Below are 23,131 nucleotides of genomic sequence, written 5' to 3'. Positions count from 1 at the left end.
TCATTTCTTTGTCAGTGGGCAAACGTACAAAATCAGCAGGGGATCAAATACTTTTTTCCCTCACTGTAGCTGACCTCTGGGAGAAAGGAGTTGTGTACATGTATGTAAGAGGGCTGTACCATCCTATTTGTTTACGACAGATAGGGTATGAGGTAAGTCCATACCCCATGTTACGTGGCATAACTCCTGAAATATAATGAGAAGTTTGAGATTTAGTCAATTACTAACTGGTAAAAACAACAGAAGTAGCTACCATGAAAGCCAGGAGCGATATGCAACAATCTTCTTCTCACCCTGAAATGAACCAGTTAGAGAGAGATTCCCTTGAGCAGTTGGAGGATAAAAATGATAAAAATGTATCACCATAACCACGTCATGAATATTGTCCCCGACACTACAGTCGTTGCTGCCTCACACTTTTCCCAGTGCATTGCCATCTCCCCTCCAATTCCAGTGCTCAGTACAGTGTCCAGTGTGCAGTACAGTGAGACGGTGGCCTCTTGATCTAAGGAACCACTAGACTGCTGTCATGAGCCATTGTGGTAATTTGAGTTGGATTAGAGCTGGAGCTGCATTCTCCCTGTATCCAAATGACAAGACAAAGAAGCCTGTGAAGGTCATGGCTCAGTCAAGCTGCACTTGATCTCTGTCTGGGTCACTGCATACAGGCTCTCTCACTCTGTCTCTCTCACTCTCCCTGTCTGTCCCTCCCTCATTCTCTATTTTTCCGACCATTCCAGTAAACCTGAGCACTTTGAGATGATCCTGTTATAATAGCCTCACTTGCACCGGGATTCTGTTTTCAAGTAGCCTTCCAGCCTCAGCTCAGGTTTAGGGGGAATTATTAGACATCTAATCCCTCTGTGCTATTATTCTCGCTGACATCTAAATCTTATCTTCCACAGGGGCAGCGCCACATCCAAGACAGGACCAGTGGCGCAATGGATAACGTGTCTGACTACGGATCAGAAGATTCTAGGTTCGACTCCTGGCTGGCTCGAAAATATAGTTAGTTGACCAAAATCAAGCTTGGAAAAATACTTTTTGCTTCCCTGTGGCTCAGTTGGTAGAGCATGGTGTTTGCAACACCAGCATGGTGTGTGCAACGCCAGGGTTGTGGGTTCGATTCCCACAGGGGGCCAGCACAAAAAAAATGCATGAAATGAAATGTATGCATTCACTACTGTAAGTCGCTCTGGATAAGAGCGTCTTCTAAATGACTAAAATGTAAATGTAAATGTAAGAATACACCGTGGTTTGGATCTCAATCTGAGAACAGCATTGTGTACAACGGGACAAAGCCATACAGGATTTCTAGACCTGTTTATCCTCACCTGTTTTCACTGGTGAGAAAAGCCACCAAATCCCACAGGAAGTGCCAATTATGCCACCTAGAAAAGAGTGACCTTCAAGGGTGAAACCCTGTGGGTCTGTTAGACAGTTTAGTCTCATTGCTTAAGTTTAACCCAACAAGCTGGTGCTGAAAGAAAGGTCGTTTCTGGAAACAATCAATTATCTATCAATTTCTCTATTGTATTTTTGGTGAGAATAAAATCACTTGCTCTCTAAGCAAGTCTGTCTACATACAAGCCATCACTGGGTACTGTAGACTGACTTAGCTAGCAGACTGCTTGGATTTCAGCTCTGTGAAAACTGTATCCACTGAAGAGAACCATAGCAACCATTTTGATTAAAGGAAACAATGAGGTACAGTCTTAATAGCATTCATTTAGAACATGTGCCATCATTTACCCTTCAAATGTCTGTGTATTTTCTCTGTTCGAGGCTCGGTGTAATCTTCACAATATCAAAGGCTAACATTGTTTCTGCTTTGCTTTTAATTGATAGTCTGGTTCTGCTTTTCTGTTATTCTAGTTGAATAAAGAGTGAAACTGTGTGAGTGCGTATTTTAAAATTAAAAACAAAGGTGTACAGGCCCCACTGGTCTGGTACCATAGGGAAAAAGTAATTCATATTATCTGAATCCAACACGGCGAGGGAGCAACAGATGCAACAGCATGGCCGTGAAAGAGGAGCCAACCAGCCAGCCAGCCAGACAGACAGACAGCCAGCCAGCCAGCCAGCCAGCCAGACAGACAGACAGACAGACAGACAGACAGACAGACAGACAGACAGACAGACAGACAGACAGACAGACAGACAGACAGACAGACAGACAGACAGACAGACAGACAGACAACATTGGGCCTCGGTTTCAATCAAGACAGGGCTCTGACAGAATCAGGAACCCGAGCCCAGCGGATATCCACAGGTGAAAGCCTCACCAGGGAGGGAACACCACACACACTGCAGCTCAGTTCCCCTGTGTGCTAAAAGAGAGCACCATTGCTACTCCAGAAATTCCAAACACTCCACTCCCTTTGCATTTACTGCTGTTCACTTGTCAATGGAAGAGAGAGGGAGTGGGAGAAGAAGATAGGGAGTGGGAGAAGGAGAGAGGGCAGGGCACCAGGAAACTGAACCCCCGAGACAGGCTGGACTATATTTAGACGATACACTGTCACCTTCAGTTTCCCTCCCCAGAATAATCCTTTCGCTACAAGTTAAGTTCCATACCGAGCACAGTGGGGATTGACTCTGCCTGCGTCTCCTGTTCCTCCATAGAATCTGTTAACATACTTAATGAAAAACACACACACCACACACACACACTCACTCACTCACACACGTGTGCATGTGCACAGACACCCAAGAGATTACGCAACACGACAGAAAGTGTCAACGAGAGACTTTATCAGCATCTATCATTCCGAAGTTTGGCCCAGATGTTCACGCATTGAGCAACGCTGCTAACTCTTATTTAACCCCAATATATTCCAGAGGGAAGCTCCAACACTTTATCAGCATAAAAAAAGGTGGACCACTTAAGTAAGTGAATTCTGATAGATATTCTCTTAAAAACTACATGGCCATGTGGACTTAGGTAAGCTACTTGCAGACTCAAGTGCCAGCCAGCAAGATTCTATAAAAGCAATTCTATAACCCTGCACTTCAATGACCGCAATTCATGGACAGTCATAAAAACTACAATGTGCTTTTAATGACCAACACATGAAGATGAGTGAACAGAACAGATTTGCCAAGTCCAGAGGAGTCAGAAGCTGATAGTAGGGGTACAGTACTAATGTCTGGCTGGCACAGATATGAAATGACATGGTGACCACTGTGATGCTTTATTTTGAGAGAGAAAGTGGCATCATCATTCCCCGACACAATATTACAACTGGATTTAAGGACAGTGTGTGCAGAACCACACCCCCACGTGTGACCCTGTTGGCATCACAAACCCCTCTACCACCTGACGTGGGCGGGGGGAGGGCTGAGGAGATAAGGGGGTGAGGGGGTAGGGGGTAAGGGGGTGAGGTCAGGGAGCAGGTGTAGGGGGGGACTCATGCCACCCTCCCCTCCCCTCCCTCCTGTGGGTAATGTGGACCACAGTGGAGGATTAACACTGGTTTTGGAACACAAGAGCTCAATCTACTGACCTAGAGACATAGAGCTTCAACACTCTCTCTCTCCGCCTCTCATACACACACGCATACACACATTTTTGTATACACACAATATGCATCTGACACAGCGAGACTTGCTTTCCTGACAGAAGTGACACTCTTGATGAGTGTATTATGAATCCGAACCTACAGCCCAGAGAGAAGGGAAAGACCAGGTAGTGTTTCCACATAACCACTGGCCTCCAGCGGCCGCTGTTCAATGGTTAACCATTGTATTACAGATGGGCTCTATGTGCCTGACATTTAGTGGAGCACAGTATTTCTCAATAAGTATAGTTGCTGTGGGGGGAAACTGAGGTCTTGGTCAGGGCCAAAATAATAGCGTTTTTTAATGCTTTGTCAGTCATTACCTCTCTACCACTGCAACAGGGACCTGGAAGGCCTGCTAAATGTAATTAGACAATATAGCCAAACGTTTTCATCTGTGCCAGATGCAAGGGAATGTGGTTTGGTTTCATAGGATCAACAACATGTCTTGTGGTCCATTGGAGTGATAAGACCCAGTCAGCCAGTGTGAAGGTGTGGCTGTAAGTGAACCCTTGAGGTGCCATGACAATCAGGGCAACAGGGAGAGACAGGTATGTACTGGAAGCTGTCCATGGAGCTGCTAGCAATGACTGCCTGGAGTAGAGTAGATCATGTTGCATTAGCCTCATACACACAGCCAATAGGCCCTGCTATCACAGATGTTGGCACCAGTGATAATAAAGAAAACCTCCCACAGCAGTAACATGCTGTCATTTATAATCAGGTCAGCAGTGATAATCGGAGTTCAGGATGAGCAAACTCTGTCCTCTAACGTATTCCTAAATGAACAATGGGGCTGCTGTCTGTATTCTGTATGAATGTTGTAATGGTGTAAACATTGACTAGTGGAGGCGGTGAGAGGGAACCACTGGAGGATCAGCTGGAAGAAGAACTGACACCCAGATTTATAAAAAGGAAAACAACTACCGTAAATTCCGGACTATAAGCCGCAACTTTTTTCCCCAGGCTTTGAACCTCGCGGCTTAAACAATGACGCGGCTAATATATGGATTTTTCCCGCTTTCAATTTTTTTTCTCCAAAAAAACACATTCTGTGACGTGCTCAGTTTTTTGGCGGCATGAAGCTTTCATTAGACCAATGAAATTGCCGAACGGGTTAAGGTCAAACAACTTTTTGGTTTACTGTTTAGATTAAATCGAGCGCTCTCAAACTTCCCATCATTCTGATTACGGTAGTCATTTTGTCACCCTCATCATGGCAAAGACACGGAGAAATGCATATGATGCAGCTTTCAAGTTGAAGGCGATTGATCTGGCTGTTGGAAAAGGAAATAGAGCTGCTGCACGGGAGCTTGGTCTTAATGAGTCGATGATAAGACGTTGGAAACAGCAGCGTGAGGAATTGAGCTTACTGATAATTTTTACTTACTTACAACTAAAGCTTACTGCTAATTTTTAATTTTTTGTTACAAGCCGTGTTTCGTTAAAGCCTATTTATTTTTGTTACAAGCCGTGTTTTGTTAAAACCTGTGTAAAGTTCATTTGTTTCAATGTACCGGTAGGCAACTGCGGCTTATAGACATGTGCAGCTTATTTATGTTCAAAATAATATTTTTTTTTAAATTCAGTGGGTGCGGCTTATATTCAGGTGCGCTTAATAGTCCGGAAATTACGGTACTGGTAAACAGCATGGACAGTATTAAGCTACTTCTAATCCTCCTCTGTTGTTGTTCAGGTTCTGCGGCGTTAACACACTGGCAAATAACACTTTACATTACAGATACCTCACTACTGGACTTCAAGGGCATTGAAAGTCCTGAGTGCAGGGCTTTAAACCCTGAAGGGAAGTTTATAACCCCGGCAGCACCCGAAATAGACAGAAAGACGGAGCCAGAGAGTAAAAATAGAAGCCTGCTGTTACCTCCGGGCTGGACGAGGAGGGTGCAGAGGAGAAGTGTGAATGAAAGACGGGGGCAGTCAGTCAGTGTAGCTTCCTCCTACTCTAAAACACCTACCAATGGTATTCCCGATCCCAACCACGGTGGTCAGTCAGTGTAGCTTCCTCCTACTCTAAAACACCTACCAATGGTATTCCCGATCCCAACCACGGTGGTCAGTCAGTGTAGCTTCCTCCTACTCTAAAACACCTACCAATGGTATTCCCGATCCCAACCACGGTGGTCAGTCAGTGTAGCTTCCTCCTACTCTAAAACACCTACCAATGGTATTCCCGATCCCAACCACGGTGGTCAGTCAGTGTAGCTTCCTCCTGCTCTAAAACACCTACCAATGGTATTCCCGATCCCAACCACGGTGGTCAGTCAGTGTAGCTTCCTCCTACTCTAAAACACCTACCAATGGTATTCCCGATCCCAACCACAGTGGTCAGTCAGTGAAGCTTCCTCCTACTCTAAAACACCTACCAATGGTATTCCCGATCCCAACCACGGTGGTCAGTCAGTGTAGCTTCCTCCTACTCTAAAACACCTACCAATGGTATTCCCGATCCCAACCACGGTGGTCAGTCAGTGTAGCTTCCTCCTACTCTAAAACACCTACCAATGGTATTCCCGATCCCAACCACGGTGGTCAGTCAGTGTAGCTTCCTCCTACTCTAAAACACCTACCAATGGTATTCCCGATCCCAACCACAGTGGTCAGTCAGTGAAGCTTCCTCCTGCTCTAAAACACCTACCAATGGTATTCCCGATCCCAACCACAGTGGTCAGTCAGTGAAGCTTCCTCCTGCTCTAAAACACCTACCAATGGTATTCCCGATCCCAACCACGGTGGTCAGTCAGTGTAGCTTCCTCCTACTCTAAAACACCTACCAATGGTATTCCCGATCCCAACCACGGTGGTCAGTCAGTGTAGCTTCCTCCTACTCTAAAACACCTACCAATGGTATTCCCGATCCCAACCACGGTGGTCAGTCAGTGTAGCTTCCTCCTACTCTAAAACACCTACCAATGGTATTCCCGATCCCAACCACGGTGGTCAGTCAGTGAAGCTTCCTCCTGCTCTAAGACACCTACCAATGGTATTCCCGATCCCAACCACAGTGGTCACAGTGACCAACATTCCTGCTCCTCTTCGTGGATTTGGTCCTGGATGCCAACAAGGGAGTAATCCCATGTGATGTCACAGCATTCCCAAGCATTCCCACCATACCCCATAATTCCTACTACACTTGAGAACAACTGTTTCAAATTCCATTAACCCCGCCAGGGAAAAGGTGAGAGGGAGACCGTGTGTAGAGGTAGATAACTTCAAAAATATTGCAGTTAGAAGCTAGAAACAGCAAACACAACCAATGATACGTATGTGAATATACATACCAGTGTGCACCATGGTCTTGTCAGCACATCTCACAGCGGGGGAGGGCTATGTCACCGCCACCTAGCCCTGGTCCTGTCATGTTATTTACAACTGTGGTACCTCTTGACCCTGTGCCTTTGTTCATTCTCACCTTAAGTTTACTTTGCCTCCTTATCTTAGCAGACAAATATAAAGAGCCTGTGTCCTAGAGGCCTTGCTGGGATAATATAGACACAAATGGCTTTTATTCACAACTCACACTTTCTGTAAACATATGCATACAGCATCTGCAATGGTTTTACAATAACAATAAACAAAAGCTGACGTTCTATTTGTAAATGTATTTGACTACAATGAGTATTTAGTGAGTCATAGTAAGCTACGTATTAAACAGCACAGCTGTAGCCAGGGTTCATGTGTGGTTTAAAACATCAAAAGGCTGAGCCATAAGCAAGGGTCACCCATAATGGAGGAACAATAACATGTCTCTGTAGCTCAGTTGGTATAGCATGGCGGATGCAACGCCAGGATAGCTGGTTCAATTCCAGGGACCACCCATACCTAAAAAAATGTATGCATGCATGATTCTTTGGATAAAAGTGTCTGCTAAACAGCATATGATGACACTAGTAGTAATCTACTAGTGTCATCATTGTTTATGTCAGAGAGGGGATATGAGCCAACAAAGTAGGGTTATGCTCATCTGTCATGCAGGGGAATTCTATACCAAAACATAATGGAGAAGCGTCCCTGGAGCAATGCCTAAAAATGATTTGTCATTCTCCATGGGTATTGTCAAACTGCAATACAACACAGGTAATCTGTGAAACAACACAGATAGGGTTAAATCTGCTGTAAATGGATTTACAAGGAGCCTTACATGTAAACAATCACTTATTAGTTGTCATGTTGGAGGCCTGTATTCTCTCAAACAATACTTTTGCATGGTAATTCATTGGCTATCACTTTAGTAGTGGAGGGCTTTGGTTTATCTTAACTTTCTCCAATAAACCCAAACCTGGAATAATGCCTTTACACTGAATGTATTACATACCGTGCATTCGGAATTTATTCAGACCCCTTGACGTCTTACACATTTTGTTACGTTACAGCCTTATTCTAAAATTGATTAAACTGTTTTTTTCCTCATCAATCTACACACAATACCCCATAATGCAAAGCAAAAAAAAGATTTTTTGATTCTTTAGCAAATTTATAAAAAATAAAATATCACATTTACATAAGATTTCAAACCATTTACTCAGTACTTTATTGAAGCACCTTTGGCAGCGATTACAGCCTCGAGTCTTCTTGGGTATGACAATACAAGCTTGGCACACATGTATTTGGGGAGTTTCTCCAATTCTTCTCTGCAGATCCTCTCAAGCTCTGTCAGGTTGGATGGGGAGCGTCACTGCACAGCTATTTTCAGGTCTCTCCAGCAATGTTCGATCAGGTTCAAGTCCGGGGTCTGGCTAGACCACTCAAGGACATTCTGAGATTTGTCCTGAAACCACTCCTGTGTTGTCTTGGCTGTGTGCTTCGGGTCATTGTCCTGTTGGAAGGTGAACCTTCGTCCCAGTCTGAGGTCCTGAGTGCTCTGGAGCAGGTTTTTATTAAGGATCTCTGTACTTTGCTCCGTTCATCTTTGCCTCCATCCTACATTCCCTGCCACTAAAAAACATACCGACAGCATGATGATACCACCACCATGCATCACCGTAGGGATGGTGCCAGTTTCCTCCAGACATGACACTTGGCATTCAGGCCAAAGTGTTCAATCTAGGTTTAATCAGACCAGAGAATCTTGTTTCTCATGGTCTGAGAGTCCTTTAGGTGCCTTTTGGCAAACTCCAAGCGGGCTATCATGTGACTTTTAATGAGGAGTGGCCTCTGTCTGGCCACTCTACCATAAAGGCCTGATTGGTGGAGTGCTGCAGAGATGGTTGTCCTTCTGGAAGGTTCTCCCATCACCACAGAGGAACTCTGGAGCTCTGTCAGAGTGACCATCGGGTTCTTGGTCACATCCCTGTCCAAGACCCTTCTTCCCCGATTGCTCAAATTGGCCGAGGGGCCAGCTCTAGGAAGATTCTTGGTGGTTCCAAACGTCTTCCATTTAAGAATGATGGAGGCCTCTGTGTTCCTGGGGACCTTCAATGCTGCAGACATTTTTTTGGTACCCTTCCCCAGATCTGTGCCTCGACACAATCCTGTCTCAGAGCTCTACGGACTATTCCGTCGACCTCATGGCTTGGTTTTTGCTCTGAAATGCACTGTCAACTGTATATATAGGTGTGTGCCTTTCCAAATCATGTCCAGTCAATAGAATTTACCACAGGTGGACTCCAATCCAGATTGTAGAAACATCTCAAGGATGATCAATGGAAACAGGACGCACCTGAGATCAATTTTGAGTCTCATAGCAAAGGGTCTGAATACTTACGTAAATAAGATATGTTTTTTTCATTTTTGGAGGGGCAAAAAAATCTAAAAACCTGTTTTCGCTTTGTCATTATGGGGTACTGTGTGTAGATTGAAGCGATTTGTATTTGTATTTATCCATAGTCAAATAAGGCGTGAAAAAAGTCAAGAGGTCATGCAACAATTTCTAAGATTTTATTTAGTGCCAGTTCATATTAGGAAATCAGTCAATTTAAATAAATAAATTAGGCCCTAATCTATGGATATCACAGGACTGGGAATACAAATATGCATCTGTTGGTCACAGATACCTTTAAAAAAAAAGTAGGGTCGTGTATAAGAAAACCAGTCTGTCTCTGGTGTTACCACCATTTGCCTCCTTCGCATGGAGTTGATCAGGCTGTTGTTTGTGGTCTGCTGTCCCACTCCTCTTCAATGGCTGTGATAAGTTGCTGGATATTGGTAGGAACTGGAACACGCTCTCGTACATATCGATCCAGAGCATCCCAAACATGCTCAATGGGTGACATGTCTGGTGAGTATGCAGGTCATGGAAGAACTGGGAAATGTTCAGCTTCCAGGAATTGTATATAGATCCTTGCGACATGGGGGCGTGCATTATCATGCTGAAACATGAGGTGATGGCGGCAGATGAATGGCACGACAATGGGCCTCAGAATCTCGTTACGGTATCTCTGTGCATTCAAAGTGGCATCAATAAAATGCAATTGTGTTTGTTGTCTGTAGCTTATGCCTGCCCATACCATAACCCCACTGCCACCATGGGGCACTCAATTCATAAGTTGACATCAGCAAACCGCTCACCCACACACGATGCCATACACATGGTCTGCGGTCGTGAGGCTGGTTGGACGTACTGTCAAATGATCTAAAACAACGTTGGTACAGAAATGAATATTAAATTCTCTGGCAACAGCTCTGGTGGACATTCCTGCAGTCAGCCTGCCAATTGCATGCTCCCTCAACATTTTAGATATCTGTGGCATTGGGTTGTGTGACAAAACTGAACATTTTAGCATGGCCTTTTATTGTCCCCAGCACAAGGTGCACCTGTTTAGAGACAAAACAAAGGAGATGATCGTGGACTTCAGGAAACAGCAGAGGGAGCAGCCCCCTATCCACATTGACGGGACAGTAGTGGAGAAGGTGGAAAGTTTTAAGTTCCTCGGCGTACACATCACGGACAAACTGACAGCGTGGTGAAGAAGGCACAGCAGCGCCTCTTCAACCTCAGGAGGCTGAAGAAATTTGGCTTGTCACCAAAGATACTCACAAACTTTTACATATGCACAATCGAGAGCATCCTGTCGGGCTGCATCACTGCCTGGTACGGCAACTGCTCCGCCCACAACCGTAAGGCTCTCCAGAGGGTAGTGAGGTCTGCACAACGCATCACCGGGGGCAAACTACCTGCCCTCCAGGACACCTACACCACCCGATGTCACAGGAAGGCCAAAAAGATCATCAAGGACAACAACCACCCGAGCCGCTGCCTGTTCACCCCGCTATCATCCAGAAGGCGAGGTCAGTACAGGTGCATCAAAGCGGGGACAGAGACTGAAAAACAGCTTCTATCTCAAGGACATCAGACTGTTAAACAGCCATCACTAACATTGAGTGGCTGCTGCCAACATACTGACTCAAATCTCTAGCCACTTTAATAATTCAAAATTGGATGTAATAAATGTATCACTAGTCACTTTAAACAATGCCACTTTATATAATGTTTACATACCCTAGATTACTCATCTCATGTGTATATACTGTACTCTATACCATCTACTGCATCTTGCCTATGCCGTTCGGCCATCGTTCATTCATATATCTTTATGTACATATTCTTATTCATTCCTTTACACTTGTGTGTATAAGGTAGTTGTTGTGAACTTGTTAGATTACTTGTAAGATATTACTGCATGGTCGTAACTAGAAGCACAAGCATTTCGCTACACTCACATTAACATCTGCTAACCATGTGTTGCACCCTCGACAACCACTGTGATTATTATTATTATTTGGCCATGTTGGTCATCTATGAACATTTGAACATCTTGGCCATGTTCTGTTATAATCTCCACCCGGCACAGCCAGAAGAGGACTGGCCACCCCTCATAGCCTGGTTCCTCTCTAGGTTTCTTCCTAGGTTCTGGCCTTTCTAGGGAGTTTTTCCTAGCCACCGTGCTTCTACACCTGCATTGCTTGCTGTTTGGGATTTTAGGCTGGGTTTCTGTACAGCACTTTGAGATATCAGCTGATGTAAGAATGGCTTTATAAATACATTTGATTTTATGTGTATGTGACAAATAAAATTTGATTTGATTTGATTTAATGATCACGCTGTTTAATCAGCTTATTGATATGCCACACCTGTCAGGTGGATGGATTATCTTGGCAAAGAAGCAATGCTTACTAACAGGGATGTAAACCAATTTGTGCACAAAATTTGAGAGAAATAATAGTTTTGTGCATATGGAACATTTCTGAGATATTTTATTTCAGCTCATGAACACTTTACATGGTGCATTTATATTTTTGTTCAGTATAATTCACTGTATTCTCCAGTTTTCCAGGTAGAGTCTGACTTATGGGGGTAGACGGGTGGAGACATTCCCCTCTTGGGGATTGTTGGCGATAGCAGTCTTGTCTGAGCTACCCCCATAGAGTGCAATTGATTATCTATGGCGACTCACTTCTCTTTATGCCTAAGTTAGGTTGGCCATTTAAATGAGCTGTGAGGTATTGATTACACAGATTCCTATTAGCTTTCCTAACTGAAGCGGACTTCACAGCTCTGGCTATCAAAGTCCTTCACCCTGTCTGTGATCGTGCAGGGCAGGAGACAGTGATAAGCCTGACCGAAGTCAACCCTTTCAGGGCTCTTACCTCATGCTTTCACTGGCTATAGATGATGGCTAGACTTGCAATATCCTCACTATTGTGGTTCAAAACATTTAGCTCCAAAACATACCTGTTTGTGCAATACGTAAACCTTTCTAACATTCAAGCTTGAGAGTGAATATCTTGAGACATACTAATGCTGAACATTTTCTCATTTACAAAAGCAGAGCTTCATGCTCCACATTTGGCTTCATATAATTGACACTCAGTCAGTAGGCCAGACTGCATCATAGAGATGTAGGATCTTAATTCCACCAGTATTGTCGTAGCGAAATAATCCTGCAGCAACAGAATTTGAACATGTAGTCCATAATGTTGCTTGATGGGTGGTTAAGCAATTGGCTGGATAAAAATAGGCTACATGAAAAGTGCAATCATGTTAATATAACCATGTGTTAGTGCTGGTTTTCTGGGAATTTATGTGAATCACAAAGCTCATCTGCATTTCCTTAAGTGGAGGAAAATTCTCAGCAACAAAAGAGTGATCAAATGAAGAGCCTGCATCTGTAGGTGAAGTTCCCTGGGGAAGCATTTCACTAAAGTGGAAAGAAAAAAACAATTAAGAGGTTCTTGATTTACTCTCCACGTAGGTACGACCTGTTTAATGGGCAAGTGAGGGCCTCTTGTGTAAGAGGTCACGGTCCTTAGCGCTTCTCGGGAGCAGCAGAGTAAGCAGGTTTTGGCAAGCAACCAACCTCACAATAGTTAGAGACCAGACCATTAAATAACCAAGAAGGGATGTCAGCTTAAAGTTTTTAATTTGGGATATGTTTAATATGATACGGCACCATTATACGGCACTTTCATAATGAGCATATCATACATAAAAATATATCAATATAACAGCGGCAGTCGATGCCGTTTAAGATGAGGGAGGACGACATATTGGATGACTGTAATTCATATTCCATTCACACAGTTCAATGTAACAGCGATAGGTTTAGGCTACTACAAGATATTACAATTTTCCAAAAACCATGATGAGGTTGCTACAACATAGCCTATGAATTAAAGTTTAAAACGTAGGTGCACACATTCAGTACTGCCTTGCACACTCTTGCCTGCATCTAACTGATCTAGGGTGTAATCATTAGTCCAACAGTTGCAAACAAGAGTTTCTATTGGACAAATTCAGGTATGTTTATTCCAGTTTCGTTCAGCTTGCTTCAGTTTAAGAAAGTTTTTTAACAGAACCGGCAGAATAAATACACCCCTGATCACGCGTAAACACAGTTCACTTTCATAGCAGCCACGTTGTATTCCTTCTCGCATCAATGCGCTCTACTCCTCTCACCTTACCCTTTGCTTGTGAACTTCAATGCACAACACATCAGCTGTATGTGACCAGGCGAAAAAACCTTTCCAAGCCAAACCATATCATAACCGCTACACACAGCCTACACCCTTATCACCATATTAGGTAACGTCATACTCAACATAGCTAATATAATTAATGCATTAGTAAACCCGCTAGAATCATGCAGTAACGTTACAGTGTACAGTCAGTAAGCAGTTTAGCACATACACCAGCGGGGCCCGGTGGCAATAAATTAGTCAAACCAAAATCTTACCTTGACTTGGAAGAGTTTCAGTGTTGTGTTTGATAGTCATAGCCAGCTAGCTAACATAGCATCCCTCTGTTTGAGCAGGGTGTTTGAGTAGGCTAAACTAGCTAGCTGCATTTGCTAGATAAGTAAGTGAACCCACGACTGCATGGCCAGGCACGACTCCAACACCATCAATAAGTTTGCAGATGACACAACAGTGGTAGGCCTGATCACCGACAACGACGAGACAGCCTATAGGGAGAAGGTCAGAGACCTGGCCAGGTGGTGCCAGAATAAAAACCTATCCCTCAACGTAACCAAGACAAAGGAGATGATTGTGGACTATAGGAAAAGGAGGAACGAGCACGTCCCCATTCTCATCGACGGGGCTGTAGTGGAGAAGGTTGAGAGCTTCAAGTTCCTTGGTGTCCACATCAACAACAAACTAGAATGGTCCAAACACACTAAGACAGTCGTGAAGAGGGCACGACAAAGCCTATTCCCCCTCAGGAAACTAAAAAGATTTGGCATGGGTCCTGAGATCCTCAAAAGGTTCTACAGCTGCAACATCGGGAGCATCCTGACTGGTTGCATCACTGCCTGGTATGGCAATTGCTCGGCCTCTGACCACAAGGCACTACAGAGGGTAGTGCGTACGGCCCAGTACATCATTGGGGCCAAGCTTCCTGCCATCCTGGACCTCTACACCATGCGGTGTCAGAGGAAGGCCCTAAAAATTGTCAAAGACCCCAGCCACCCCAGTCATAGACTGTTCTCTCTACTACCGCATGGCAAGCGGTACCGGAGTGCCAAGTCAAGGACAAAAACAGTTTTTACCCCCAAGCCATAAGACTCCTGAACAGGTAATCAAATGACTACCCGGACTATTTGCATTGTGTGCCCCCCCCCCAACCCCTCTTTTACGCTACTGCTACTCTCTGTTTATCATATATGCATAGCCACTTTAACTATACATTCATGTACATACTAGCTCAATTGTGCCGACCAACCAGTGCTCCTGCAACTTGGCTAACCGGGCTATCTGCATTGGTTCCCACCACCCACCACCCACAACCCGCCAACCCCTCTAATTATGCTACTGCTACTCTCTGTTTATTATATATTCATAGTCACTTTAACCATATCTACATGTACTTACTACCTCAATCAGTCTGACTAACCGGTGTCTGTATGTAGCCTTGCTACTTTTATAGCCTCGCTACCGTATATAGCCTGTCTTTTTACTGTTGTTTTATTTTTTTACTTACCTATTGTTCACCTAATACCTTTTTTGCTCTATTGGTTAGAGCCTGTAAGTAAACATTTCACTGTCACGTGTGCTGTTGTACTCAGCACACGTGACAAATAAACTTTGATTTGATTTGAAACTGATAGTGAAACAAAATTATGAAATCTCTCTCTCTCTTGCTTCTCCTTCATTTTGGAAGAAATGAATTTGTTCAAAACTGTTCAACTATTGTCTTTCTCTTTGAGTCAACTACTCACCACATTTTATGCACTGCAGTGCTAGCTAGCTGTAGCTTATGCTTTCAGTACTAGATTCATTCTCTGATCCTTTGATTGGGTGGACAACATGTCAGTTCATGCTGCAAGAGATCTGATAGATTGGAGGACGTCCTCCGGAAGTTGTCATAATTACTGTGTAAGTCTATGAAAGGAAGTGAGAACCATGAGCCTCCTAGGTTTTGTATTGAACTCAATGTACCCAGAGGAGGACGAAAGCGATCTGTTCTCCGGCTAGACCGTTGTGCTACCATACAGACTGCTGCTGAGGCTACTCTAGACCTTCATTGCAAAAAAGTGTGTTTTAATCCATTATTTGGTGACGTGAATATATTTTGTTTAGTTTTATCTAAAAAGGATAACTTTTTTACGTTTAAGTATTTTTAAATGAAATTCACTGAGGAGGTTGGTCCTCCCCTTCCTCCTCTGAGGAGCCTCCACTGCAATATAAATGTTATGCCGTGTCAAAGCCCATAGCCAAAACATCAAAGGGTGCCATAAAGAGAAATCTCAAACTTGTTGCTAAAAATCTAGTTAGTAAGTACGATCTATAAAAATAACCTACATCGCCAGTCAATAGTAAATGCATCCCTAAAACTGTAGTGAATAATTAAAACACTTTAATGCAAGGTGGAAAGTGCAGCTGCTTTGTCAATGTGGGGTTTAGAAGGTACTAGAAAAGCAATTAAGTGGGTGAATCACAATATTGAAGGGGGAAAAGGCTCTCTCCAGAGCTTAGGAGAAAAGCAGAGTCAGTAGACTGTGAAATGCATCATGACTGGGTAGCAAAACAAACAGGTAAGCAAGAGAGCCAGGTTCTCCTCTGTGTCTGCTCATCAGCAAACAATACTGCTGGATTTGCCAAAAAAGTATTGCAGGTGAATAAAGAGCGGGCAACAATTTCAAACGACACACTTCTGAGAATCTAAAAAAATAATAATAATGTATCCATTCTAAGAAAAACAATCAACCGAAAAACGAAAAGACCAACTTTGTTGATGCAGTTGAGTAAAAGCAATATATTTGAAAATATTCAACTAGAGAACTGGGTATATTGATATTTGGATAAAAAAGAATGAAAGAAATGCTGAGCTCTGGATACGTGTTCAGTGATGTGTTAAATCAGACTTGATTAAAGAGGGAAAGAACCTTTAATATTGAACTGTGCCAGCCCAGGAGTCCTGGGAAATGGAAGCCAAAGCAAACAGGGGCACTGCTCAGTCCCTTAGCGCTGCTACGGCTGCTAATCGCAGGCTAGATTGGAGAGAGGGACAGACCTTAGGGACAAACAGAGCTCTGCTTGGTTGAACCGGGCAATTTGATCTCAGTAATACCCACTACACGCTCCCTCCAAACCCCACAACCCCCAAGCCCTACCCCACCTCATCTACATGGCCACTGAAGTGCATGAACAAAGCTCTGAGATGTGTCATTCTGTAGAGGGACCCCTGATCTGATAATGACCATGATAGTGTTATCATTACATGCTAATATGCTGCAGGCAAAGTCTTTTTAATGCATCACTTTCACCTTTAGATTGGTTCTTCTCCATTACAAAAACATCAGAGAATCTAATCATGTTGATTCAAGGACACCTTATAACTAGCATTCTGTATCAGAGGGAAAAATGTTCTAAAAAATACACTGTTGTCTTTGTTAACCTCAATTTGAAGCTTTTTTTCTCCTTTGTTTATGTTTTTAATTATTTGTTCAATATAGTAAAGTGGAAGCAGTTGCTGAGAATGACCCTGCCAGAATGTTTAAGAGAGGAAGCAAATTAGAATCGCATGATTTGTTAGTGGTCACTATGACGGATCTGCGGTGCAACATGACTCATGACCATGCTGGAAGTTCTTCCTATGGAATCCAGAGCACTTATCAAGGCCAGAATCATCCCATTTATCTGATTATCATATCATCAGTCACACAAAGGGTGCACACACAGTGCAGAGCAGTAGAAAACAGAAAATGCGGTGATTCTTTTAATGATGCCACACAACGGGAGGAAGCTATTAGAGGAGAGAACTACATGAATTCAAGACTCCAGATAGAAACCACTAGGGGGTAGACCAGAGATGTTTGCCTCTTACCTTTGAAGGAGATGAAGACGCGGGGTGAAGCATGAGGGTCGTTGATGTTGTGATTGCACAGAGCCCCGACAACCAGGGCCAGGAGCATGTGGACCTTCCACAGACCTGCCAACAGCATGGTGAACCAACCTCCAGGTAAAGAACAATCACAGAACACTGGAGGAAAGAAGAGGTCAACAATTAAACATTTGAAAAACGTTGGCTGCTAAAAGTATTACACAGTGGTATTTACGATGATAGCTTCTTTGTGAGAGCTGTGAACATCTGATGTTCCATCACTGATGTTTAGGGATTACACCCAGACCATTGGACCTTTCCAAAGTAGAGAATCCAATTCCATTTGGCCAGGGTCATATTTGACATTTACATTTACGTCATTTAGCAGACGCTCTTATCCAGAGCGACTTACAAATTGGTGCATTCACCTTATGATATCCCTTTGACCTTTATGTTTTTGTGACAAAATGATGGGAAAATCAAGCTGGTCTCCTCCATTGTTCCCTGCCTCTTGTGCAAGAATATGCTGTTATCTTCTAGTCCCACCAAACACATTCCTCTTTCAAGATCACAAACCCTGTGCACTTCTCTGTAATTATGTAGTCATATAATGTAAGGTTATACCTTGTCTTCACACAATCCAGAGTGAAAACTGGTGTAATCACACCTCTACAAAATAGAATACAGTATTGAAGATAAAATCAACCAGAGTCTTACCAGAACCACTGAGATTGTTGATTGAAACTGTAATAACATTGTGATCAAATGTAGCAATGGAGCCATACCTAAAAGGAATGGGCAATACACTCAAGTTATAAAGGGTGCAGAATACTGCATGCTTTATTAATGGTCCAATGCAGCCATTTTTATCTCAATATCAAATCATTTCTGGGTAACAATTATGTACTGTGATTGTTTTCAATTAAATGGTAAAAAAATTATCCAAAATAGCTTCTTAGCAAAAAGCTATTTTTCAAGCAAGAATTTTGCTAGAAATGTCTGGGCATGGCCTGAGTGAGGGGTCTAATTGGACGAGCCTAATGGGAGGGATATGTAACCTGAAACCTGGCTGTTATTGGCAGAGAGGAGGGCAAACTCTCTTTGTTATTGGCCTATTAACTTATACCAAAAAAACACCCATGCAAATAAGCTGAAATGTTTGGTGGTCTTTTCAAACAACTCTTACACTAAAAGGGAATTATGATCTTTTTCACAAATTCACAGTATTATTCCAAACCTCAGTGTGGAAATACATATAAAAGGCAGGAAAATCAAGTTTCGACTGCACTGCCCCTTTAAGGGTAGTACGGTGTTGCCTAGACTTGATACAACAACAAAAAAACTGCCAAACTCAAATCTAGGGTAAGTCTTATTATTAGTCTTATTTCATGGCTTTAACAGTGTAGGGCAGATGCCACTGTGGTTATGTGCACCATAATAAAGCACGGATCCATGGATGTTCAGGCTTGGCCAACAGGCTCATGCCATCTACTAGATACAGTGTCCTGCTCTTATGGACACTCAACTTTCACATTATCCTGATTCCCACAGTCAAGGAGCTATAGCGCTATTACTTCAGCTATAACAGGCAGTTTCTGTGTCCCATAGCCCAGGGTGCTATGACATCACATGCACCTTGGATTCAGTGAGTACACATCATCAATGTACAACGTTTACATGTTGATGGCTATACAACCACTCTGCATGCGATTGCAAGTGTAAAGGGCACTTCAACCACAAACACAACATGCAGACTGCTAGAGAGCTGGGCCAGAGCCTACAGCTCAAAAGAGATCCTTTAACCAAACGGGTTGGTTAGGGTGGATTTATGAGTATAACCAGCTGTTCAAACCTCAGCTATTTGTGGACAATTTGTTAACCGGGCAGCTGTTTATTCTGAGTCAGGGTCTGATTCCTTCACACAAGTAAATTAAATTAAACAATCAACTATTTACAAATAACATTTCAACAGACACACACCACACAGACAGACATCAACACAAGCAGGCGCACACACACACACACACACACACACACACACACACACACACTGTTACACACAGACGTGCATGATTTTCCATTTCTACAATATCCTAGGAATTCTAATTTGATTAAATGATCTAACAGGTCCAGACCCAATGTCTTCCTCTTTATGTTCTTTATGTTCTTGAAGTGCAACAAGTGTAATAGCAGTGTAATAGCGCTAAATATAGGAATGAAGCTCAGTAGCCTTGGCATGGTTCTCATCAAAGGATTAAAATGTAGAATAAACATGACACCTACATTAAGGCATCTCATCCCCCACCCACCCCATCGGTTCATTGGCATGTCATCCCTTTTACATTAGGTAAGTATTTTTGTTTAAATGTCGACAGACTAACCTATAATAATACATCATTTTGTACGGTTCCTCGTTAATGCATTTTATCAGAGGTGTTGCCTAATTGTCTGTTCTCAGTTCTTGCATGTGTTTTTGACAGCAAACATTTCTTATTGCTGTATCGTGAATCAAGACAATTACCACGTTGAGCATGATTTACTGGCCGAAAGACGGTAAAGACCACTATTAAAACTCGCTTTTAGCCACTCACCCTCTGCTTGGTCCAGCGGCAGCCGCGCTTGAAAATTCAGCGGGCTATTGGGATCGTATACTAAGAGTAGGATTTCATACTTTCTGCATTCTTTCGGGTGTGGGTATGCTAAATTGCTTTCTTAGAGACGTGTGCGCTTCTAATGATTTGTGCACTTTTACCAGAGACAAAATAACCTTTGTGGATGACTAAATCCCGTACGTATTTTTATTCTAAAAAGAAAACACCTAGGCTATTGCAGAATCAATGTGAACAATCGTTGAAATATTATGCTATATTGAAAACTGGAGACACTCATTATCAATACTACCTGTGTTGAGTTGTGCGACATAAAGCTACTAATTTGTCAGATAGATCTGCAGCTGGTAACGTTAGTTGTTCCAGCACAGGGGGAAAAAAAGAAAACTCCTTTAAAGCATGGCACGGCTCCCGAGTGGCGGAGTGGTCTAAGGCACTGCATCTCAGTGCAAAAGGCGTCACTACAGTCCCTGGTTCGATTCCAGGATGTATCACATCCGGCCGTGATTGGGAGTCCCATAGGGCTGAGCACAATTGGCCCGGGGTAGGCCGTCATTGAAAATTAGACTGACATGCCTAGTTAAATAAAGGTTAAATAAAACATATTTTTTAAATGGTAAAACTCACTGACATGGCATGTCATACACGTTTATAACAAAGTCGAAGTGTCCAGCATTGGCTGTCACACTTAAATTCAAATGTACATTATTAAAGCCTAATGTAACTAGCCACATGAAGCTGTTTTTCATACAGGCTAAGCCTAATCAACAACAACAAACATGTAACAGTTGTAATGTAAGTACAGAACTTATTAGACCCATTTTGTCACAGCTCTTTGGAGCAACAACATATCAAATGTAACCCACCAGTAAATAATGTCAGTGCTGTGTGCAAATTGTAGGCTGTTTGAATGCAAAGCATTACCCTTACAAAAAAGTACTGCAGTTTTTAAACTGCAGTAAAAGTGCAGTAACTGCAGTCGACTGTGGTATTTTGGACGCAGCTGAACTGCAGTTATATTGCTCTCTAACTACAGTTACACTGCAGTTATAACTGTAGTATAACTGTAGTACACTCTAACTGCAGTTATACTGCAGTGTACTACAGTTTTAACGCACTCAGACTGCAATCTTTTTTCGTAAGGGTAACGTTATGAATAATTACCTGATTGTCACTTTACTCTCCACAAATAACTTTGAGACCAAGTCCAACCTTACAAGTCATCGAAAAAACCAACAGAATTCCACGAAATTGTTCGCCTCTTGTCTCCAAGTTTAAAATGTATAAGATCCGGGTGCCGTTGCAGGACAGTCTTTAGAGATACACCTGAGCCCGGTGTGTTTATTGCTGCCCAGTACAATGTTCATGAGGAGCAGCTGAAAACGTCTCTCCAGATCAATTTCGTGAAAGTTTAATGACGAGTTGTGACAGGTCCAATGTGACAGATCCCGGAAAACCGACAATTTTAAGTATTCCTCTTTGTCTGAAAGTCGTCTTTACACGCAGAAAGTGTTCCTGGTAAAAGTGTATTCGCTCCTGACTGCTGAGGAAACGCGTTGGCAGGTGGATGCAATGCCTACACTTGCGTTAAACACACCCACGGGGCGGGAAGTACCTTGGCTGCCGCCGCCCATTCCTCCCGCCTCTAGATAATCAGTCTGATAGAACAGACCGGCCTATTGTGGTGATTCATTGGTCAACCGTGTCAGTATCCCTCAAACCAGATTGACTCCACATTTATGAAAAACACACACACATTTAACGCTTTGGGCTTTGATAATTTGTTCTCACATTCGGAAAGTATTCAGACCCCTTGACTTTTTTCCACAGTTCGTTATGTAACAGCCTTATTCTATAATGCATTGAATCGTTTTTTCAATCTACACACAATTCCAATAATGAAAACAGGTTTTTAGAAATTTTTGAAAACTTTTAGAAAATTATAAACTAAAATATCACATTTACATAAGTATTCAGACCCTTTACTCAGTACTTTGTTTAAGCACGTTTTGCAGCGATTACAGCTGTCATTGTAAATAAGAATTTGTTCTTAATTGACTTGCCTAGTTAAATAAAGGTTAAATATATGTATATATTTTAAATAGTCTTCTTGGGTATGACATTACAAGCTTTGCACACCTGTATTTGGGGAGTTTCTCCCATTCTTCTCTGCAGATCCTCTCAAGCTCTGTCAGATGGATGGGGAGTGTCACTGCACAACTATTTTCAGGTCTCCACAGAGATGTTCGTTCCGGTTCAAGTCCGGGCTCTGGCTGGAGCACTCAAGGACATTCAGAGACTTATCTCAAAGCCACTCCTGCGTTGTCTTGGCTGTGTGCTTAGGGTCATTGTCCTGTTGGAAGGTGAACCTTCTCCCCAGTCTGAGGTCCTGAGTGCTCTGGAGCAGGTTTTCATCAAGGATCTCTGTACTTTGCGCCATTCATCTTTCCCTCAATCCTGACTATTCTCCCAGTCCCTGCCGCTGAAAAACATCCCAACAGCATGATGCTGCCACCACCATGCTTCACCGTAGGGATGGTGCCAGGTTTCCTCCAGATGTGGCAATTGGCATTCGGACCAAAGAGTTCAATCTTGGTTTCATCAGACCAGAGAATCTTGTTTCTCATTGTCTGAGAATCCTTTATAGGTGCCTTTTGGCGAACTCCAATAGGGCTGTCATGCACCTTTTACTGAGGAGTGGCTGCCATCTGGCCACTCTAACATAAAGATCTGATTGGTGGAGTGCTGCAGAGATGGTTGTCCTTCTGGAAGGTTCTCCCATCGCCACAGAGGAACTCTGAAGCTCTGTCCATCGGGTTCTTGGTCACCTGCCTGACCAAGGCTCTTCTCCCCCTATTGCTCAGTTTGGCCGGGCGGCCAGCTCTAGGAAGAGTCTTGGTGGTTCCAAACGTCTGCCATTTAAGAATGATGGAGGCCACTGTGTTCTTGAGGACCTTCAATGCTGCAGACATTTTTTTGTACCCTTCCCCAGATCTGTGCCTCAACACAATCCTGTCTCAGAGCTCTACAGACAATTCCTTCAATCTCATGGCTTGGTTTTTGCTCTGACATGCACTGTCACTGTGGGACCTTATATGGACAGGTGTGTGCCTTTCCAAATCATGTCCAACCAATTGAATTTACCACAGGTGGCCTCCAATCAAGTTGTAGAAACATCTCATGGA

The 23,131-nt window shown here is 43.1% G+C and overlaps 1 protein-coding gene and 1 non-coding gene across 5 annotated transcripts in view; one reads left to right on the top strand and one right to left on the bottom strand.

Annotated features, from left to right (window-relative positions):
• LOC115207567 (semaphorin-3F) overlaps nt 1-21,557 on the bottom strand; it is a 100,529-nt gene extending 78,972 nt beyond the window's left edge. For 2 of the 4 annotated variants that reach the window (XM_029774768.1, XM_029774771.1), the window contains exons 1-2: nt 21,111-21,556; nt 17,341-17,496 (exon numbers count right to left, since the gene is read on the bottom strand). In XM_029774768.1, the coding sequence (XP_029630628.1) occupies nt 17,341-17,458 (118 nt within the window). In that variant the 5' untranslated portion in view covers nt 17,459-17,496; nt 21,111-21,556. Of the gene's footprint in view, nt 1-17,340; nt 17,497-21,110 lie in introns of all 4 variants that reach the window. The other 2 variants (XM_029774769.1, XM_029774770.1) reach the window with 2 other exon arrangements.
• trnar-acg (transfer RNA arginine (anticodon ACG)) lies at nt 928-1,000 on the top strand. The gene has a single exon. It is a non-coding gene; the product is annotated as a tRNA-Arg (tRNA).
• Nucleotides 21,558-23,131: the final 1,574 nt, after the last annotated feature.

The sequence above is a fragment of the Salmo trutta genome, chromosome 14 (genome assembly GCF_901001165.1).
Source record: "Salmo trutta chromosome 14, fSalTru1.1, whole genome shotgun sequence".
In the NCBI taxonomy this organism is placed as follows: Eukaryota; Metazoa; Chordata; class Actinopteri; order Salmoniformes; family Salmonidae; genus Salmo; species Salmo trutta.
The sequence above is the reverse complement of the archived record's forward strand: the minus strand, read 5'-3'. Positions and strand labels throughout refer to the sequence as shown.